The sequence below is a fragment of the Dermochelys coriacea genome, chromosome 2 (assembly GCF_009764565.3).
Source record: "Dermochelys coriacea isolate rDerCor1 chromosome 2, rDerCor1.pri.v4, whole genome shotgun sequence".
NCBI lineage: Eukaryota > Metazoa > Chordata > Testudines > Dermochelyidae > Dermochelys > Dermochelys coriacea.
The window spans coordinates 216,354,811-216,378,844 of record NC_050069.1 but is presented as its reverse complement, the minus strand read 5'-3'; the positions used below and the strand labels follow the sequence as shown (position 1 = coordinate 216,378,844).

Sequence of the window (24,034 nt, the reverse complement as noted above, 5' to 3'; positions counted from 1 at the left end):
CCCAGCCCCACACCAACTTTGCCCATCCATCCTCACATCAATTCCGCACCCCCAAACCAACCTCCCACCATCTGTTCCTTGCTGCCTCCACATACCTTCACTCCTCTACAGCTCCAGGAGCTCTTTAGGCCAAGTCTATACTATACACTTACATCAGGATAACTATGTCGCTTGGAGTGTGAAAAATCCACACCCTTGAGTGATGCAGTTAAACCAACACAACCCTTGGTATAGACAGCGTATGTCAACAGGAGAGCCCCCCCGCCCTGCCCCGGTCAACATAGCTACCACCTCTCGGGAGGTGGATAACTATGCCAACAGAAGAAGCTCTCCCATCGCCATAGCAGTGTCTTCACTATCCCCAGCCCCAAATCTGGAGAAGATCATTTCCAGGAGCTCTTTAACTCCCAGCCCCAAACCTGGGGCAGAGAAACTCCAGAAGTGGCTCGTTCTACTCCTTCCAAGGCCTGATGTTGAAGGATTAAAGGACGAGAGAGGAGGAGCTGAACCACTTTCCACAAGAGGGAAGAGGGGAGAAGAGTGCAGAGCACTCTGAGCTGCTGGGATCTTTTCTGCTGTCTCCTGTGAAAATGGTATGCATTCAGTGTTCAGGCATGAAAAGAGAGAAAACCAAGACAGTGCAGCATTCAGACTTGTTTCCTTCCTCCACATGTGCTATTCTCTCTCATCAAGCATTTCCTGAAAGTAGAGTTCTAAGTTCCTATATGTAATCACATATATATCACCCTTAATGTGGGAAAGCCATTTATCTTAACATCCCTTTTGTCCATTTATATGAGGTAGCAAATTAAACATGAATAGCATAATCTGCTTACATACTTAACGTTCTCTTCTGTCCCTATGATGGGGTGGATAAACACTGCACTAGGGTGAAGGGGTGGAGGAGCTGATTTGGGCTGGAGCAGCACTGCTCCTCAGTAGTGGGAGCCCTAGGAAGGGAGCCGCTGCTGAGCTTCTGAGCTCCCTGGAAGAAGCCTGGTAGCTAGCAGAGCCTCTGCCATCACAGAAACAGAACACAGATCCCCTGTGCTAAAAAGGGGACGACCCAGAAAATTTGAGAGCAGGACTGTGGACCATCCAGGGCTCCTCTGAAGAAAGAAGGCCAAATATCCTGGGTCACTTATCAGGGAAGTTGTTGCATTATCCAAATAATGGATAACTTTGCCACCTGGACTGACATTCGTTTAACCCACTGTGAAGATGTGGGAAAAGTCAGACTAAGCAGTGCCTGTACTAAGAATGAACCTTTCAGAACAACCCATACCACCTACTGATGATCCAAGAAACCTAGGGACAAATCCTACTTTCAATAAAGCCAATGGTGATCTCTCTCCCCCACCCTCCCACTTTTGACTCCCATGGAGCAGAAACAGGCCACAATGTGGAAGAAATGAAGAGTTGTGCAAAGTACTTTCCAGAATGGAAGATTCTGTGAATTCACCATGTATGGGATTGAACCAAAAAGATTCCCTTTATTTGAGAACTACCCCTGATGATCTGATAGCAGATAAAGGAGAGAGGAAGGGGCAGAAACAGCATACTTAAAGAAGTACTGATGGACCCCCCCCCCCCACCCACTGTTCTTCAGTATGATTTTGAATGTGTGAATATTAACCAGACAAGGTGACTAAGAGATGTTAATAATGCTTAGTCTTCTTTTATATTTTATTGGGTCTTTATAGTGACACTCCTAATTTAGTACTGCAGCTGCTCATCACATCATTAAGAACAACATGATTTTCTCCTCTATACATAAGTGGGTGGAAGATTCTGAAAAATAATTCTATTTTGAATGTGAAAGTAAATTTATGTAAATCGTTGTCAGCCACCTATGTATTCATTTTACTAGCAAAATGACATCATAAATGATCTTTAGCCAGTAATTCTTCACTCTGAGACACGCATGCATACATTTATTCAGAACAGAAAAAATATCACTGAAGGCTAAGCATGACTTTCTTACCACGCCAATAGAAAAGTAATTATTGATGATGCTTGTAAGGCACTGGATCGCCTTTCTCATCTTTATCATTGGGTATGACTTCAAATTTCCATCTGTCCAGCAAGATCTCTGTGCTGTTCTCAATGTCTTTCAAGATCTTCATCAGATTCTCACCTTCATATCCTAGCAAGGGTGAACATGATGATTTTTAATAAATGTGACAAACTTGCTGATGTTACCCCCATTCTCTAGTTAGGGAAAATTTTATCTGCACATACAAAACCTGAAGCACAGAATTATATTTTGCTCTATTACCAATCTTCAGTAAACTATAATTAAGGGAAATGTAAATACAATGCTAACTTCTGCACTCAGCCACATCAATATAAACTTAAAGTGACTTCACTGATTTCAATAGACTTTGAATTTACACTCAGTGTAACTGTGAGCACATTTGATCTACTAACTGGAATTTTCCAGCAGTTACCTGATTGTATTCAGACACCACCAAGCTCTAAACTTTGTAGCATGTGTATGCTATACAGTGAATGTTAACATATAAAATACTTTCATTTCAAAATATACGTACAGAGGTTAAAAGAGCATAGGCAGTGCCCTAAGAAAGTATGACAGTATGCTGAGGAGTTAAAAAGTGTCACTAAAACTTCTGTTTATGTGTCTCTCTCTTTTGTCAAAGTTTCCAAAGAGATTTGTGGTAACACAACTAATGCCTGGAAACCATTCGAACTGAGAAGGATAGTGATCAGCAGATTAACTGGTTTTCCATATTTGATTAGAGTCTGGAAAGTTCATCCAGAAGTTGAATCACTTCGCTGTTGCTGTGCTCAGCTTTTGACAGCAGCAATACAAGTCCCTGTGTGTGTTTTATAAATAGAAATGTGTGTTTTCTTAATAGAAATTATAGCAGTGATTTTTCACAAACATAGAGTTACTTACCATAACCCTAATACATTGTGGGGTTAGTATGATAAATGAAGTATGGTGCATCCACTTTTATTCTATGCATCCTCCCTTCCTTTCCCAATGGGCACATACCTTAGGCCTGATCCTGTGGATAGAGAAATCTACTCCTATGAGTAGAACCACTTGCATGGCACTTCTGGTAACTAATAGGCCCTCCACTAGAATACTGACTGCACCATACATTGTATTGGGTAGAAATTGACTTAATTACCATCTGCAGAGCCCCAACAAGCTACATCCTGGCCAACAGGAAAAGGGGACTTCACTGACCAACTTCATATGCTGTTCAGACAAAATGGCTGTGCAGCAACAACCCTAGATCCATGGATTTACCCTTCTCCAAAGCAAGATTAAGTGCACATAGACAAGAATATGTCCATTTGGGTCACCACCAGTGTCAGCAGTAAAAATGTATGTCCACACCAAACAATGGGTTTACTTGCTGTTAAAGTTATGGTAGAGGGTGACGGAGTACCAACAGTTATTTTTAGCCTCTGCAAATACATCAGATCTGAGATCCCCATTATTTTTAAAACCAAGTAGGTGTGAATGTTTTGAACTAATCTGCAGATAGTAGTTGCCATGAACACAGGCAACCACATCTGTTGATTGGTGCAAAGTCCTGCAGTTGCAATGAGTGTGTTCAAAGCCATTCAAACCCCTCCTAGACTCTTTCAATTGTGATCTACACTGGTATGTAGTGGCATAGCTACATATTGCCACCCTCCACATACAGCAGCAGTGCATATGATTCTCCGAGTATCATAGTTACTTGTTTCACTATTTATACTCCATGCCAGGAGTCTGTATCTTTGAGAAGGGAAAATCACTCACCGGAAATTCAGTTTGCAGTGGTCTCATCTTTTCTCCCATCCTATTGATGGTTCAGAAAATCAGTATTATGGTACTGTTTACCAGGAAACTAGGAGGCAAAGAATAGTGAAAGACCGAGAATAAAGAGCACTGACTCTTCCCACCATCTGATCAGTAAATTTCAAACTGATATCTCTCAGTCCAGATGGAATAACTCAGAACAAGGGAAAAGAGAGAAGGTTGCCAGATGGGAGAGAGGAACTTGACAAATTGAATTACAAGTGAGTAATTTTCCATTGTTATTTATCCCCATCTTCTTCCATCTTGCAGAAGATTCCAGACAATCATCAGACATAGCACACAGATGCATCAGAGGGGGTTGGTTTGGGGAGCTTTACAAGCTAAGTTTGCCTCTGCTGTTAATGTTCTCCTAGTAGAAGGCACTCACACTCTGGTGATGGGTATCTAAGATAGACAGTATATGATGAAAGTGGAAAGCAAGAATTATGTAATGGCCTTGCACATTTCCACTAAAATTATGTTGGCCTTTTCGGCACAGGAGGAAGAAATATACCCAGAGTACAGTGGGCTTTCACTGGCAGAGGTGGAGTCTTCCCCATCTACAAATCAGATTAATAATTGATGTTAGTCAACAACTGACAGCTGCATGGAAGCCGAGACCTGTGCCTTGGTTCTGGGAATGGACAGACTCTTCATTCTTCTCATGGGCTGTATATGGTGCAGGTAAAATCTAGGGACTCTTTTTACATCCAGAAAAAGTTTCTTCTCAAAGGAATTAGAGGGATTCAAACAGAGGGTTGGCAAAACCACAGACTCGTTCATGTGGAATTCTAAAATCAATTTAGAGCTAGTGAGAACTGGACAGTGATAATTAGGGAGTACAATAATTATCCAATACGCTGAACTGGGGTATAACAATTAATAGAGCCACTTTCACAGTCAACAAATGCAAGAAAACTTTTCATGCATATCCCAATTCTGGACCACAGTTGGCAAGTCTCATTGAGCACTAACATTTCTGAAAACTAGTTCCCATAAGAAGAGGGCTTTTTTAAAAATGGAGGCATCAGTATGGCATGAAAAATCCCATTTAACTCTGGCCAAGGCAGCTGAAACCTGAATACAGAGAAGGGAATTTCAGGCACTGATGTCCTCAGATAAAAGAAACTGTGAGACTTTTTGAACAAAAAACTTGAAGGTGTGGTATCCCTGCATGCACAACAATTAAAAAAGGCCATCAAGACCCATGATTAATGTTCTTGATCAATGGCTTGCAGGTACTAAAGTCAATATACTTCCTTTCTCTATGAACTTGTTTCATTCATCTTCCAGGCCATAAAGTAGAGGAAGATAGTGTTGAGGTAGGGGACTAGGCCCTGGAAGAGGAAATCAGGGCAGATTGAAAGGGTTCACATGTGCATCATCACTAGATCCAGGGACTTGGAGGGCAGAATCTACAAGGCCAGGTGGGAACAACCTGAATAGCAACTGCCTTGTCCACTCTAAACTCTGATCTTGCATAACTTCCAGGGAATTAAAAGGAGTTTAGGAAAGAGATAAACTCTTTTTACCTGTCCCACAGAAGGGATCCCAGTAAGAGGGTGTAAGGTCTAAGACCAGAATACTTGTCATGGGATCTGGAGACAGATCAAAACACTGAAAAAGATCCTTACAGATGGCATAAAAAGAAAGGATGCTTCTTAATTTAACTTCCTTTCCCCATGGATATGAGAACAGAAGTCTAAACTGGATCCACTCTTATTCCCTCTCACACTGGAGAAAAAAAAATTGAGAACAGAGGCATGGGGCTGCACTCAGTGCTTTTGAGGAAAAGAGTGTCTGGAGCTCGTAAAGTGAAGCCAACATCTGATTCTCCACAGACAAAGTCATGAGCCATATAGGGCTCTGTCACAAGCAGCACTGCAACATACCTCCCATGAGACAATGGGCAAGTTACCCACCATCCATGCCTCATGCTCACCATTGACAAAACAGGGACACAATAATCTACCTCTGGGTGATGTGTGAGAACTGACTCATTAATATTTGAAAAAAGTTCTCTATGATGCAAAGAGAAGGTGCTATACAATGCAAAATATTATAGAACAAGACTTTGATCTACTAAGACCTTTGCCATAGCTCTCACTGCATAACAGATAAAAGCAGTTCTCGCTCTCTCCCCCTGTACCCCCTCCCCACAATGCTCAATGGAAAAATGATGGTTAGGCCTGAGGTCTACAAGTAAAGAATCTAAGAGGAGAGGTAAATCCAACCTCTGTAGAAAATCAACAAGAGCAGCAAATCTAAAGGACAATACCGAGACCTCAAAAAATCTATAGAGCAAGTTTTGGCTATCTAGTGATAGCATCATGAATGATCATAGAAGCTGAGAGAAACATCTCCAACTCCAACACGTTAACTTTAAGGATAGAAAATACAGGAAATCAACCGGGATGCTTTAAGAACAAAATGTCTGAAATGTGGTATTCCATTCCTGAGACACAGCAGCATGAGATATGCATACTGTCTCTAAGTTTGTAGCAAAATGTTTGGCTGAAGGGGCTGGGTAAGGTTTTTGAGAAGTCTAACAACACTCTTTTTATTTAAAATTGCACCTTCTAGACAATCTCTCAGGTATTCTTCCCTACTGATACCTTAATGATGTTCTGCTTACTAATATAGGACCATTTATCAAGGCTTCTATTCCTTCTCCAGACCTCTGCACACTTGGTAAAAACATGCTGATTCATGTATCAAATCCATTTTGGGGATGAAATGTTCATCAATATTTTTAAACAATGTCATAGTTATTTTTATCTCTTTCCATTAGCAAAGGCAAATGATTTAAAAAATATCTTCCATCAAGAGGGACTGTCTAAGCAGGAATTAGGGAGAAGGTAAGCCTGACCTACCAGATTGTTCTGTCTAAGGCTTGGGAAGTGGACAGTTATCATGCACTGAAAAGGCACCAGACAGGAAGCTAAAAAGTCCCTGAAATGTCTGGATACTCAACAGACATTGCAACTCAGAAGGGAGCATTGTAGCAAGCAAGCTATTGAGATTTCTCCAAAGAGCCTTCTGATGGGGAGAGATACCACAGCAAAGAAACACACACACACATACACACACACACACACACCACACACACACACACAGTTGAAGGGCAACCTGTCACCATGGAGTAGAAGAACGAAAATGAACTTCACCCAGTGACTGTCAAGAGAACAGCAGTTCCAAATGAACCAACAGACAATACAACCTGCCTGAGCTAGAACAGAAAAACAGGAGGGAAAACAGCCTCTAAGGAGAGAAGGATTAGGAAGATGAGCCCCACCCAATATCAGAGACCAACAGAAATTCCTATTAAACAAACAAAGGAAAAAAGGATGGAGAAACTTAGATCCAGGACTTAGGCATTGCAATGTTCAGTGTCTGGAGCATCACAGGAAGAACACTGTCATCCACAAAGACTGAGTCAGGCACGTAAGCTCCCTATAGAATGAATGGGGAAGAAGGGCACCTTAGAACGTGAACTGCCAGCATACTACGCGGGGAGCTGCCCAAGCTAGCCAATTTGAGATGCTGATGAGAGGAGTGTGTCCTAAGCCCCGCCTCCCTCTCTCAGAGATAGGCACCTAACTCCCGGCTGCAGGGAGATGGCTATCTCTGCTAGCGATCCACACTCTACAGGAAGATAAGTGTTCCTCTGTCTAACTCGCATGCAGGGCCTGACCTGGTATGCATGCTCAGAGGACACCTAACTCCACATAAAACAAGTGAGAGAAGAAAGGGAAGGGAGGAGAATCTCCTTTATAACCTTTAGTCTGTGGTTAGATTGAGATTGGGAGACCCCAGTTTATGTCCCCCCATTTCCCTAATATGAAGGGATTTGAACAGGGATCTCCCACCTCTTAGGTAAATGCTCTGACCAGTTGGCTATAGGGTCAATCTCACTCTCTCTCTGGCCCAATTCATATTTAATTGTTCAATTATTTAATTAAAATGGAACAATGTCAATGGGAGAGATTGTGGGAGACCCACATCAGAAAGTCCTATAGCCCAGTGCTTCGGGAACTCACCTGAGAAGTGTGAGACCCATGTTTAAATCCCTGCTCTTCAGCAGGCAGAGGAAGGACTGGGGGGTCTCCTACATGCTAGGTGAAGTTTCCTAACCACTGGGCTAAAGATTATTAGGGAAGTCCCCGCTCAGCTACGTTTTGTGGAATTAGGTGGCCTCTACATAAGCATGCATACTATATCAGGCCCTGCATGCAAGTTAGGCAGAGGAGCACCTGTCTTCCCTTGGTTCGTGGATCACTCTGGGACTTAGGCAGGAGACAGGCATCCAGACTCCTAGAATGAGGCAGCAGTGTACTTGCCTAGAGGCTGGAACAAAGGTGCCAGGGAACTTTTACTGCAAAAATGTAGGCGTTGAGTGAGTTTAGGCACCTACACGGTTAGGTGGCAGCCAAGCAGGAGTTTTGTAGAGGTCAGTTGGTGCCTAAAAAACGGGTTTAGGCATCTACCTCTTAGGGTGGATCCTCTGTGGATCTGGAACCTAGAGTTCTAGATTCCTGCTCTCACTGGTTAGAAGGCAAGAATGTAGAGACTTGAGTCTGTGGACCCAGCACTTGCAATTAGTAAGATGGAAGGGAAAGTGAATCTGAACTGCGGCCCTGTGGAGATGGAGGCAGGTAACCTTGTGAAACCTAAACTATCTTACTCTGTAAGACAAAGCTGAGCTGCATCAGGCCCACTGGAAGCTGCAGGCACTCAGCATCTGAAATCAAGATACTCATTTATTGACTACTCTTTTAGAAAACGGAAATAGGATCCCAAAGAAAGACCAGACATGGGAACTGTGCTCACAGTGCCCAATATATAAAGGAATGCACACAGGAGCTAGCAATGTGCATGCTGTGCTGAAGGGGTGCCTGCTAAGGAGAGCTATTTTTGACAGCAAATTGACAGATGAAATCTAGGTTTAGGGGTCATGAGATCTGAGGGAGTCATTGTCCCACAACTCACTGCCTACTTACATAGCTGTTAGAGGGCACGAATGATAAGCTTGCCTTGGATTTCATAAGTAGGGGTCCTGTTTCCTGCTCCTGTGAAGGAGGCCATGGTTCTTTGAGGTTTCCATCAGTGGAAAATATTAGGGGGAGGAGGTCATGCACACACAGTAATGAGGAGGAAAACCCAGACAGAAATCAAGATAGCCCTCCACCTATGACCAATTTTGCAGAAGTGAGAAAGACAACTGCAGGAGGCAAAGAATGCCTAGAAGCATTCTCCCCAGAGCAGAATAAAAGCCACTGCACCGCAGAAGAGTTTACAACACTGAAGTGGGGTTACAAAGATCTTCACCCAGGAATCAATGAAGGATAGAAAAAGGGGGAAGATAAAATAATTCCTGTAAATTACTTACATTTAAGCATGAGGAGTGAGGGAAACAGAAGAAATGAGCAGCAGAAGCTGAAAGAGCACCAGAAACAGGGAAGCATTCAGACTGAAATGACTGAGGGAGAGTCGAAATGGAATCAGCATTGGATCCCAAACTAAATCCACTGGACACCAGCAGGTTGAGATCAAATCCATGGGTCTAGAGGGAATAAGGAATTAGAGCTAGAGCTATTTGCCCCCTGCTGAGACAAAGCTTGCACAGCTGGATCCCATGAAGGGGTCTCTCCAACATTGTTGTGAGCCTGTGCAGCTGGTATACAGCCACCAGGTTACTTAGTCTTGGCTGAGTCTTTCCTATTCTTAAAAAGAAAAGGAGGACTTGTGGCACCTTAGAGACTAACAAATTTATTTGAGTATAAGCTTTCGTGAGCTACAGCTCACTTCATTGGATTTTCCATTGAATGCATCCGATGAAGTGAGCTGTAGCTCATGAAAGCTTATGTTCAAATAAATTTGTTAGTCTATAAGGTGCCACAAGTCCTCCTTTTCTTTTCTTTTTGCGAATACAGACTAACACGGCTGCTACTCTGAAACCTTCCTATTCTTGTCCCTCGTCTTCAGGTTGTGCTTGCTCTTCTCTTTTCATCTTGCCAGTTATTGAAAGAGCTGAGAGGAAGGTTCCATGCATCCAGGAAAAGATTTACATATCCTCTTGCTTTCACTATTCTTTGCCTCCTTGCTTTCTGGTAGATGGCACCAACATGCTGATTGTCTTGAATCTTCACCAGGATGAGGAAGAGGCAATGAACAACAAAGAATAGTCATATCAAAGCTACTAGTTTAGTGTGGCTGACACTTGCATTTTTCTTTCATGTTTCTGAATATATTAAAAACAATAAACTATTAGCCATTTGAAGTAAACCCTCTCCCTACCTTTAAGTTTACTCTTTTACCAAGTACTCATCATGTGAATAAATGCAATAAAGATGATACAAAGCCAGGCAATTTTAAACCTTCATGATCATATGTACTCTCCTTCAGTCTATAGCGCTCTGATTGACAGAAATTGGAGTTACAAGCAAAGTAATAGAATATGGACCTTACTATCCATAAGGAATTTTGATATGCCATTTAGAGACCAAAATCTAGTTTTACTCCATATTTACACTTACAATTCATTCCAAGAGGCAAAAGAAATAAAATTGACAATGGGTCTTCACACATCATAAGAGAGAAATCAATGTTGCAAGTAGATTTGTTAGTAAACTTCTGTTTCTTTTTTAACACATAATGCAATATATTTTAAACTCGTGTTTACCTCCTCCCCATCAGACACCTTGCTAAATCATTGCCAGTCCCAAGAGGCAAAATAGCAACTGGAGGATGTTTAAGCAAATTTGCCTTCTCTGTGAATAAAGAAAAAAACACAATCAAGGGGATAAAAAAACTAATAAGTCAAAATCAAGTTGTACATGTACTACTTAAAATTATGGATAAGATAACCAGGTTAGATTTTGATTTAATGGTTCAGTGAAACATGCTTTGCAAAGGAAAAACTACCCCCAGACAAGCATTTTATTGGCTGCAGCCCCTCCACAACTACTACTATTCCAATCTATAATTACATTATTGTTATATATTATTATTATTATTACTATTATTACGGGCATTTTGGCACCCATTGTGGTATCTGTCTTAAACAGAGATACTGAAGATCTCAGTAAGACTGAACATCATGCTCCCTCTTGCCTTCAGCTTTACTGCTCAGCTAGAAAAGCAGAATTTAATCAGCTGAGAATGTGCAAAGAACTGAGTCTTGTAGATTTTTCTTACAGTGGCCAAGATTATGTTTAATTGTATTTCCACATGGAGCGAATTCCATGAGGCTCCACCACCCGAAGTGCCCTGGAACCAGCACCCAAAAGCTTGGGAAATCAAGTTCCAATATTCAGGATAAGCACTGATTATGTGTTCAGTCAGAGATGGGTGATCAGGCCTCTGAGTTAGTCTGGGACTAAAACGTTGAGGGCTTTATGTATGAAAACCTCCCAGTACTTGAAAGTCTACAGGCTGGAACACAAGTAGTTTTTGATTCCACACATACCCCTTTCATTGGGTCCATAAAATATAAGCATAGATCCAGTAGTCCCACCCCAAACAAAGTTTCATGCTCCACTCACACCCACCCCAACAAAGGGTTATCACAGAGTAGACAGCCTTTTGTGGCCCTTTGAAATGGAGTAAATTTCACCCAGAAAGAATATTTAAGATACACATATTTCAAATTCACAACTACAGCAACACAAAACAACAAATAATTTCAAATGACAGTGCACAAAACACATTTAGTAGTAATGAACAGCATTACTACTAGCATTACACCTAGTCCTAAACTGATATTTGCATGAACAAGATAAAGGCAACAAAATAACAACGAACAAAAATAACGTAAAGGCAAACAAAAGCGGAGGGCAACAAAAATTATTAGGGGGCTGGAGCACATGATTAATGTGGAGAGGTTGAGGGGACTGGGATTATTTAGTCTGCAGAAGAGAATGAGGGGGGATTTGATAGCTGCTTTCAACTACCTGAAAGGGGTTTAAAAGGGATGGATCTCGACTGTTATCAATGGTAGCAGATGACAGAACAAGGAGTAATGGTCTCAAAATTGCAGTGGGGGAGGTTTAGGTTGGATATTAGGAAAAAACATTTCACTAGGAGGGTGGTGAAGCACTGGAATGCGTTACCTAGGAAGGTGGTGAAATCTCCTTCCTTAGAGGTTTTAAGGTCAGGCTTGACAAAGCCCTGGCTGGGATGATTTAGTTGGGGATTGGTCCTGCTTTGAGCAGGGGGTTGGACTAGATGACCTCCTGAGGTCCCTTCCAACCCTGATATTCTATGATTCTAATCAGCTATTTGATTACACAGGTTGAAGTGCACACTATCAGTAATTTCACCAGGAGTTCACACATCCAGTAGATCTGAGGGAACACGGTGTTATTTTACCAATTTATCTGTCATCTTTGCAGAAAGCGTGTGGAGGATTTGGTATTTACAAGTGGATTTTAAAACTCTAAGCTTTTTAGAAAAAAATAAAAGTTCAGTTTAAAAGGCTCAAACTGCTTAGATAAAGATTTGGGATTTTCTCTTGCTTTGATCCAAACGATGATTCTCCTTTTTATGTTGGGGCAGTGGACATGGGGGGGGGGCGCAAGAGGGGGAAAGAATTTCCACTGAAGAGCATATTTATTTCCCAGAGCAGATAGTTTCATAAACTTTATGTACATAGTTTGTGCCTATCATAATCTCTTCCTGGCATCAGTGAGCTTGATTGAACCAAAACTGCCTACTAAGACTGCACTACTCAAAGCTGTGGAAGCCAATATTTAGCCAAAATACAATATTTTGTTCAGATAATTCCACTATAATAGAAGGGAAACTGCATTCCCTGTGACTACCTAATCTGAGGCATTCCCCGTGACTACCTAATGACAGGAGAAGAGTTTAGAAACTTTACACTTTCAGCAATATGTTTATCATTGAGGTACAATGATTTATGACTATTAGACAATTTTGTTTTTACAAAACTTTTTTATCTCGTTTAGAAAGGTGTCTTCTTTACTTTGCCCTTAACTTCAAAAGGTTCTACGGTCCATTTTCCTTACCCCACACCTCCCAACAGCACACTCTAGCCAGCACTCCTAATCAAAACTCCAACTGACTCCCTTACTGCCTTCCACCATCAACACACACTGTTTTCATGACCTCCAATACCACATACCTCCAGCTCTTTTCTGGAACCTTCTTAGGGTTGAATAACCAATCACATGGTGCCAATAGTCTCTATTTTCTCCCATAAGCCTTGAGTGGTTCACAAAGTTCAAATTTCATGACCTCAGGGGCTCCTTCATTAGATCATTCAAAAATCAGTACAATCTGACTGACTATAGGAATCTAAACTTTTAAATAAAGCATGTGGCCAGTCTGAAGCATTACACAGAGACTGGAGACCTACTCAACCATGAAACAGACCCTGTCAAAAGTATTTGGGAGGTCACAGAGAGAAAGCAAGAATATGGTAATAGAAAGGAGGGGATGACCAAAGGGAACTTGCAGGAACTGCCCTACACTTTGAAAATGACTCACGTTTGATTCAGATTGAAGAAAGGAGACAGAAGCAAAAATTAAACAAATTCTACCATCCCTAATCTGTAGATACCCAAGTAATACCAGATGGGAATTAGTGACCCAGGTATTCTAGATGTTCTTAATTATTTTCAATTACAATAACTTTTAAAAGATCATTGATTTCATACTTCAAAGAGTCTGACCATCAGCATTTAAAGTGACTGAAATGTTGTTTGAAATTGTTGGCTCCACAAGATGATAAAAAAGATATAGTCTTATAAAGGGATTTCCAAAACATAACAGCTCAAGAGCAAGTATAAATAAACCTCTCATTACCTATGCAATCTAAAATCCAACCCACTGTTCCATCTCCACCACATGCCAGTACCCGGAAGTCAGGAACATCTCGGAAAAAATTTAATCTGCAAAATAATAAGTAAATGTACTTGTTTAATTTAATATAAGCTTATACTTTGTGAGTCTTTCAGTTTTATGATGCCTAATCTTTGTGATTTGTCATATAAAAGAATACATGCTTCATCTAATAAAAACTGGGAAGTTTAACAGTTCCCAATAAAAATCACCTGTATCCATAATACTGATTTTTTTCTTTGGAGGCAGAAAACAAATACAATCCAACAAAATTATCCAATAAATCTAATTAGATTATTAGAACACATTAATTCTTGAGTTTAGAACACTAATATTTTACAAATCGAATAAGTCTGAATATGAAACATTTGAATCAGTCTGTCTGTGGAAAGAATGGGGAATCCATGGGTCTAAAATTCTGCATTTGTCCTATTTAAAAAGTGATTTTTATCTGAGGCATGTGGTTAAAAATGCCTTTTCTATATCTACTTTGAGACACCTAGGCAATAGCTATGTGCACACCCAGACCACTGCAAAATAAACCAAAACAAAACTTTAAAATAGCTGTAGCTTAACGATTGAAGAACATCCATGTTCAATGATTCATACTTTGAGCAGCTTTTTGTTCATCACATCATTTTTGCTTGTGGTATAGCTTATTCTTTTCCAAAGTATGAAACACAAACAATGTTTTGTTCACTCATCAAAAAATATCCTGCACATACTCATAAGTCATCAAATACATAATTTAGAACGATTACACATGGAAACTAGGCAGGAAGATTCAATATCCTAGATTTGTCTGTTTTTAAGGGCCCAATCCTTTAACCTTCACTTAGTCCTCCAAATAAATCATGGCAGGACATATATTACGAAGTTACAGTGCTAAAGTGATTGTGCACATGTCGCAAATGTTAATGTACAGGTTTAATTTCAGTTTTGCTTTGTAACCTCTCCAAAAACACACAAATATAAATAAATATAATTGGAACATATAAATTACAGAAGTATTTTAAACCAGTCATATTCTGAATGAATGTTCAGGTCTACTCTGAAGTATCTTATATCGATACACATTAACTTCTCCAAACAGTGAACCTTTACAGTTATACCCAGGAACTTCACATAATGTTTCTTCTGGCTTTGGATAAATGAAGCATACATACAGCCTATTAACTATGAATACAGTTTTCAATCCTGCATTAATGGTTAATAATAGTTTCCATATGGTTCCCATATGGTTTCACTCAAACACAGTAATAGTCATCATTGTAAATAAAGAATTGGATGGATTTGCTAACATAGATTGAAGGAAGGTATAAATATGTTCTATCAAGATTTCTCTAGTCAATTAGCATATTACTTGCACCTATAGCTTCCAATGAACAAAACAGATTTTTTAAACAGTTTGATGGAAATGTTGGGCCTGATTTTCATTTATACGAAGGCCTCTTTACACCACTATGGCAGTATAAAGGGGCCTTAAAGTGGAAGTAAATTTACACTTAATTTAAGTGTACTGTGCACTGTCAGAACAGTAAAATGAGCCTTACTGTACATGAGAATCACATCTATTATCCTTAATTTGCTCAGAAAATTGTCCAGTTTTCATTGCTTTACCTATAATAGCCACAGTTATATAAAAATATAAAATATTTAATTTATAATGTATCTATGTTTTCCAACAAAATTGCATATGTATGTATTTTTTCAGCCATTTCAATTCTCTATGTTCAGACTTAGACAACCATTGTATCGAGCAGTGGTGAGCAAACTATGGCCTGCAGGCTACATCTGGCCCTCCAGACATTTTAATCCGACCCTCAAGTTCCTGCCAGGAAGAGTCCGGGGCTTGCCTTGCTCTGGTGCTCCAACCGGGGAGAGGGAGCAGGGTCTTGCTCCACTCCACAAGGCTCCTGGAAGCAGCGGCATGTCCCTGCTCTGGCTCTGATCCGTAGGGGCAGCCAGAGGGCTCCACATGCTGCCCCCGCCCTAAGCGCTGCCCCCACAGCTCCCATTGGCTGGGAACTGCAAACAATGGGAGCTGCAGGGGCAGCGCCTATGGACAGGGCAGTGCACAGAGCTGCCTGGCCGCACCTCCACAGAGGAGCTGGAGCGGGAACATGCCGCTGTTTCTGGGAGTTGCTTGAGGTAACTGGCTTATTATATAATGAACATTTCAGTTGTAATGGCCTTTAAATACCTATGATACAGTTCCTGCTCAGCTCCTGGAAGTAGCGCTTTCTGCATGGAAACTTCACGAGATCAGCACTGCAATGGGATAATAGCTGAGGACTACCACCAGTCTGCAACCATAATGGCAGAGAAGTTGCTGAGATTGGAATGATGTAAGATCAGATAGTACTGACCCTGATAACACATAGTCTACTTGGCCAGCTACTTTAGCATGGATGGTACTGAAGAGTTGTGTGTGTGAATGCAAGGTGTGTCACAATCAACTGATAAAGTAAAATATTATTTAGCATGCTAGATTTCTCTAGTGCAGAAAAGGTCAAAGAGCCAAAAGAGAATGAAATACAAGGGCCTAGTCTACAAAATTCCAAGCAATTTAAAACTGGTTCAGCTCTTGTGGCTTAAACCATGGTGTTCCGAACAGATTTTAAAAATAGTTTTTCCCAGGGCAGATTAGGCCCACATGTATGGAAAAGGAAAGCAATCTTAAATACTTGTTGCAGTTGGGTTGTTTTCTAATAACACTTTTTGCTTTGTATTATTATTATCATCATCATCACTTTATCTGTTTTGTGTACGTACTGTATCAGCTACAGCATTAATTTCTAATTCCAGATAATTTCAAAAATCTGATTGATAGAAAAACTGTTTTAAACATTATTAAAACTAAATTACTACTATTACTTTCACTCGGAAACCTGTACAAGCAAGGTACTCTAAGATTTCTACATTCATGGTAACTAAGGAGGCTGGCTTTACAGGTGGAGGGATAATAAAATAGTACTGAACTAAAAAGTTTGAAAACTCTAATATATTCTCTAAAACTTTTCCCTAAAGTCTAACATAAGCCACATACAGGAGAACCTCAGAGTTACAAATACCTCAGGAATGGAGGTTGTTCGTAGCTCTGAACAAAATGTTATGGTTGTTCTTTCAAAGTTTACAACTGAACATTGACTTAATATAGCTTTGAAACTTTGCTATAAAGAAGAAAAATGCTGCTTTTACCATTTTAATTTAAATGAAACCAGCACAAAAACAGTTTACATACCGTGTCAAACATTTTTTTTTTTAAAACTTTCCCTTTAATTTTTAATAGTTTACATTTTAACACAATACTGTACTGTATTTGCATTTTCTTTTCTTTTTTTTTTTTTTGGTCTCTGCTGCTGCCTGATCGTACATTCCCGGTTCCAAATGAGGTGTGTGGTTGACTGGTCAGTTCATATCTCTGATGTTCGTAACTATGAGGTTCTACTGTATTTAGATTTTACCTGCACATATCTCAGATGACCTGTATAGCTCTTTCATGTCTTTGTTACTTGTAAGTAATGTAACTAATATCTCAGTCACATACAGAAATATAGTTGGCGTTTTACCTTGATGCAGTATATGGATGGGGGAGGGTGGAGAGGGGAAGAAGAGGAAAGCTCACCCTTGGCACTACTTCTTCAGAGTAAATTAGAGATAGATTTTAGTAGGTTTCCATTGAAGCAAGAGTATGACCCCATCAATTTCTCCCCTTTCCAGGTGATCTCTGCCACTTACTTGCTTCTCCTTCTCTACACACAGAATCCTGGGATTAATTGACTAACCCAATTGATGTATCTTGTCTATCTATCTAATTCATCATTAAACCCCCTTAAACCAAGCACCCATAGAGCAGAACAGAGACCAAAGACATAGCAATTAGGTTGTGGAAATATTTACTTCTTAATTATATTTATCATCCCATACAAAAATTGGACGCTAACATGAATATCAATGCCTGAAATTGCTTATTTTCTAGACTCTGTTCTATGAATGGAAAACTAAACACAGCTTTTCTCTCCGTCCAGACTGCCAAAGCTGGCTTGAGTTGGCCGTGTAACTGGACAGCACACACTCCATCCTCATTATAACACTCAGTTACAATGCTGTCTACACTGAAAAGACACTATTCATGAGATGATAATTACAGTAAATCACTCTAATAAAATCTCTTTAATTAACATGCAGTTTATTACAGTGAGGGGCAAAATATTTCTCCCTGAGGACTATATTTTAATGTGAGAAGATTAACTGGTATGTGGGTGCCAAGCAGCTGAATAGTTGAAAAATACTGATTTTCAGACAGCACTGTCTGCAACCTAAGGGTGCAACAGTTTTCAACACAACAGATTAGAGAACTAATTGAATAATGTATTGCAATATATAACCCCAATCCTTCAGTGCATTGTGTACAGGGAGAGCTTTGTACTTGTGGGCCCCACTTAATTCACAGCATTCCATACAGATGAAGGCTTCTGCTCATGCAAAATGCATTTTAAGGTCAGGACCTAAATTCATATTTTGGTGGCCAACATAAGGCATCCTAGTTGAAAATGTTGGCCACTGATGTGGATATTATACCAGTCCATGAACATACTCTGCGTTTTCCTTAAATCAGATTTATGGATTTATTTAGGAATCTATCACACAAAACAAAACAAAACAAAACCAGTACAGGGCAGTATATGCTAATTAGTGATATAACACCAGTCAAACATGGATATGAAAGGATAACTCTGATGTAGAATCAATGACCTCCATTTGAGTGAAATTCATTTAACCTGATTAATGCCCGAGTCCAAACCACAGTAAAGAGGCACTGTACAAATATGTAGTAAAAAGACACCACATATTATAATTAGCCTACAATCTAAGTTAACAAGACACAAGAGGTGGATGAAACAAATGAGTATTAGTGGGGAGAGGGAAACTGAGATAATGTTGGTATGAACATGTTACATATAGATTAGGTGTGTAAACAATGTAGCTCACCACCTCCCTAGCCATTAACAGACAGTGTTCTGAACACATCCAAGCATATATCAGTATTAAGGAAGGATTTATTAAAAGGAAAATACTTTACAAATTTCAGAGAGAAGTTTATAACACATGGAAGAAAGTACGGAGTTGCTTGTGGAGGAGATTAATGTACTGCAGGCTAGAAAAATAAGTTGCTGGAGTGAAGATGGGTTGATGATACTTGAAGGTAATGGGTCTGATTGGCAGAGCGCAGCTCAGTTGTGAAATGCCTTAAAGGTGGAGATATTCAGTTTCTATTTATATTTGATATGTTGGTGAAAAGGAACCAGTCAAGGGTCTCAAAGAGCAGGGTGGCAGAATCGAAGCAATGAGTCAAATGATTTTGGCAGTAACTTTTTTAATGGACTTGAGACTAACAAGGTTACAGTAGTGCAGCCAGAAAGGAGATTACAGTAATTTTTATGTTAGTTTAAAAAAAAAAAGCCCTGGATGGGAGCTTTGGCACTCTGGATGGACAAAAGGGTGGCTCATGATTCTGTTAAAAATACTTTAATATAAACAATTCAGTTGTCAGGTAACACAGGGTATCCATTGCATTTTTGTGCATTTAATACTTTATATACTCCCTTCCTTTATTGAACAACAGGGTAAACACATTGTTGAAAATACACACGTATGGACAAGATTTAAGTTACACCTATTACCATTTATTCTGAGTCTTTATCCACTTGTATTAATTCTTAGGGTTTTAATTATGACAGCAGCAGGGGGCCATGGCAGGCTACAGATGTTCTTTGGGTAAAACATAAAACTCTTTTAAGGGAGGCGTCCTTAAGAAAAATCATGGACTCACGATTTTGTTTTGAAGGCTGTGTACCACCACCTTTGCTGGCAACATTTGCTTTCTAAGAAACAGTTCTAGAGTATATTTCTACTTCTCTGAAAGGCTTCACAGATCCCTGGATCTGTAACAGCAAAATGAGCATGAACACACTGTGATAATGGATTTCAATAATCAAGGAAAAACTGTAATTCTCAAAATAACTCTGTCATTTGTGAAGTCACAAAGGTCAAGTTGCTATAGATTTCCCACTGCACTGCAGAGAAAGTTGTGAGGATTCATGCTGCAGACTTATGATGTTTTTTAAGTGGATGGAAGGAAAAGTTTTGTGGTACAAACTTCTGTATGAATTCCTAAAAATGAGATTTTACCAAATTAAGTGCTTAAAACAGTTAACACAAGTACAGTTTTTGTGGACATAATTCCCATGATCAGGTATAAAACAATATAAATTAGATATTTCAAATAAAGCACTTAATGCAATGTGAAGTCTTTTCAGATGGACAAAGCCTTTGAGAAATGGTGACCTCTCCACAGTGTCAGTGGGTCTACAGTTCAACTCCTTTTCATCCAACTAGTATTTACCTCTCTGTAAGGTGAATGATGACTGAATTTCAGATTCTTCAAGATCATTAAATCCACAATAACAGTTATTGACAGAAGTAGAAGACTCCCATAGAGATATAACAACCAAACACGGAAACCTTTTCAAGGCTAAACACACAGGTGCTCGTCACAAATTGCACAATGTACCAGCTTGGCAATTTTCATGTCAATTTGTTAACTGTGGCAGTCTATAACTGTGCAGTACCTTTTATACTTGTGTTTATACTTCAGCTGCTGCATTTGCAGGGTTTTTCTAGTGCACCCGTATCTTTCTGCTCCCAAATAAAGAATTTCTAAACCATTAATTAAGGTGCCAGTGCTTAGAGCACTGCTGCTCCTAGGCTGAGCAGCAGTTGATTTTGCAGGTGGTCTTTGGTGAGAAACTAATGTCCCTGGACTTAGATGTGGCAAGATTTGTTTATTGACATCATTTACATGTTTTTATCTACACTATGTACATGAGTGCTCTCAATTTTAAACTGAGATAGACCCAACCACACACAGCTGAAAATCATAACTTAGCCAGTCTGAGATGCCACCAGGATGTTCGCAAAAAGAAAAGGAGTACTTATGGCACCTTGGAAACTAACAAATTTATTTGAGCATAAGCTTTCGTGAGCTGAGCTGTAGCTCACGAAAGCTTATGCTCAAATAAATTTGTTAGTGTCTAAGGTGCCACAAGTACTCCTTTTCTTTTTGCGAATACAGACTAACACGGTTGCTACTCTGAAACCTGTCATTACACCAGGATGTTGTAGACTGGGACGCAGGCAGTTAGATCTAAAAGTCAGAGCAGTGGCGATCATTCCTAGTGCTCAGATCAGCGATGGTCAGAAGCCAGGAACCAGAGGTCAGAGATGGAGACAGAGTCAAGCCAAGGGTCAGAGACAGAGTCAATAGTCAGGGGTGGGGCACAGAAGCAGGGATCAGAAACAAGACTGGAGGGCAGGAACCAGAAACAGGACTGGAAGGCAGGAATCAGGAACAAGGCAGGGCTCAAGAGTCAGGCAAGAAGGCATCATTCAATGTAGCAGCCACCCAGAGATTTGCCTAGTTGCTAAGACAACTTCCTGTGCCTCTTTCTGACATATAGTGAATCTGAGCCAACTGAAGAGGCTGTAAATCTCCTCCAATGGGGAGCTTGGTGGATGGTGCCTATGGTGAGCTATGGTCCACTAGCTCACACCCTCTGCTGGTACAAGCAAGTGGCCGAGTGGTGGCTGAAGACTGCTTGGGGATCTGTGTTTGAGACCCCTGATCGCTTACAGGAGCATCTGCCTTCATCCCAGTCCCTCCAGATCTCCATCCATTCTCGGAACTGCTATAGAATATCTCCCTCCGAGATGGCCTGACCATTTCCCAGTTAGGATACAGAGAGCAGCAGCAGATTCAACACATTGACCTCTACTAACCTGTTACTGTTCAGCAGATTCATTATCATACACACACTAACTGTCATTCTAAAAGAAACAATCTCCTTCTGAAATGCTTTGTTGAATAGGAGAGAATTAGTGGGGAAAAGTTGAATCCACTGTTTCCAGAATTTATTTAAACTCTTCCAAAAATTACAGATATGATTCCATTAATGGGCCAACCTTGCCCCTGTCTCCTTCTGGGCTGAGCCTCAATTGGTACTGCAGCAGCTTATTTCTGTGGATGGGCCCTCTGCGGCAATATGCACGGGGAAAAGGCTATAGGCATTCCATCATAGAGGTGAGGCTGAAGGACCCAGCCAGTGGGTTCTAATTGCTTCCACAGAGTGCTACAGCTTCAGACCCGTTCTGCAACCTGGGGTTTTCCTACTCTCTTGGTTCCCCTACATATTTGTTCAGTGCTCTTAAGAGCACAAAGGTCCCCAGTGAAAATAAACTGAAAACTTTCAATTAATATTAACTGAACAGAAAACAACTAAAGTGCACAGTCATAATAAAACAATACGTAAGTCCAGTAAACATACCTGAAGTGAAATTAAATGCTCAATAAAATAGTCTCAAGAGAGACAATTTAAATGGATTATGGTGATCATGAAAAATGTGAATAAATAATTTAAAAATAAATTTTAGTTGCATTATAGCCCTTTTCGATTTAGTAATAGTGGTGGGAAGTGCATACTTCTTGATTATTTCTCATTGTGATATTCAACTCCCTTCCATATTTCCCTTTACTTGAAATGCAATATGTGGTGAAATTTAATAAATGTAAAAGTTTGACTGACAATCTAAAATAACTGGCTTGTGTTTGATAAAACGCCTATGTGAAGACAAACAAAAAATGGGTAAATGAGTTAGACAATAGGTTTATTCAACTGTCTGGAGTTTCACAGAACCAACTTCCTGTAAAAGGGACAAATTATACACAATCCACACTCTAGTTCCTGAATGAAGAAGGGCTGGCAAGAGATACCTGGAAACATATGATTATTCATTTCTATGCAATAAATAATAAAATTTGATTAATTAAATACAATATCTGCTTGAAAATTGATTAGAAATTTCTTCAAGAAAACACTAAGTAAAACAGTTAGTTTCCTAATTAGAAGAGAAATTCAAAAAAACCTAAAAACCACTGTTATGTTTAAAAAGAGACAGTGTTTGAAAGTTGAGACTCCCAGTTTAGGGCTTTGAGTCTGCACTTAATACTGCCCTCTTGTGCTTATGCCTTAAAACACATTCTCTCTTTGTACCGCAAAAAGAAAAGGAGAACCCGTGGCACCTTAGAGACTAACAAATTTATTAGAGCATAAGCTTTCGTGAGCTACAGCTCACTTCATCGGATGCATTTGGTGGAAAAAGCAGAGGAAAGATTTATATACACACACACACACACACACACACACACACACACACACACACACACACACACACACAGAGAGAACATGAAACAATGGATTTATCATACACACTGTAAGGAGAGTGATCACTTAAGATAAGCCATCACCAGCAGCAGGGGGGGAAAGGAGGAAAACCTTTCATGGTGACAAGCAAGGTAGGCTAATTCCAGCAGCTAACAAGAATATCAGAGGAACAGTGGGGGGTGGGTGGGGGGGGAGAAATACCATGGGGAAATAGTTTTACTTTGTGTAATGACTCATCCATTCCCAGTCTCTATTCAAGCCTAAGTTAATTGTATCCAGTTTGCAAATTAATTCCAATTCAGCAGTCTCTCGTTGGAGTCTGTTTTTGAAGCTTTTTTGTTGAAGTATAGACACTCTTAGGTCTGTGATCGAGTGACCAGAGAGATTGAAGTGTTCTCCAACTGGTTTTTGAATGTTATAATTCTTGACGTCTGATTTGTGTCCATTCATTCTTTTACGTAGAGACTGTCCAGTTTGGCCAATGTACATGGCAGAGGGGCATTGCTTGCACATGATGGCATATATCACATTGGTAGATGCGCAGGTGAACGAGCCTCTGATTGTGTGGCTGATGTGATTAGGCCCTATGATGGTATCCCCTGAATAGATATGTGGACAGAGTTGGCAACGGGCTTTATTGCAAGGATAGGTTCCTGGGTTAGTGGTTCTGGTGTGTGGTGTGTGGTTGCTGGTGAGTATTTGCTTCAGATTGGGGGGCTGTCTGTAAGCAAGGACTGGTCTGCCTCCCAAGTTCTGTGAGAGTGATGGGTCGTCCTTCAGGATAGGTTGTAGATCCTTGATGATGCGTTGGAGAGGTTTTAGTTGGGGGCTGAAGGTGACGGCTAGTGGCGTTCTGTTGTTTCTTTGTTGGGCCTGTCCTGTAGTAGGTGACTTCTGGGTACTCTTCTGGCTCTGTCAATCTGTTTCTTCACTTCAGCAGGTGGGTATTAGTTGTAGGAATGCATGATAGAGATCTTGTAGGTGTTTGTCTCTGTCTGAGGGGTTGGAGCAAATGCGGTTATATCGTAGCGCTTGGCTGTAGACAATGGATCGAGTGGTATGATCT

At 40.2% G+C, this 24,034-nt stretch overlaps 1 protein-coding gene across 1 annotated transcript in view; it reads right to left on the bottom strand.

The window, feature by feature from the left end:
- The window catches only part of DGKB (diacylglycerol kinase beta), a 519,697-nt gene that overhangs the window by 236,048 nt on the left and 259,615 nt on the right, over positions 1–24,034 (bottom strand). The window contains 5 exon segments of the mRNA XM_038392537.2: positions 1,985–2,017; positions 2,019–2,146; positions 10,503–10,513; positions 10,515–10,590; positions 13,649–13,734. Coding sequence (XP_038248465.1) covers positions 1,985–2,017; positions 2,019–2,146; positions 10,503–10,513; positions 10,515–10,590; positions 13,649–13,734 — 334 coding nt within the window.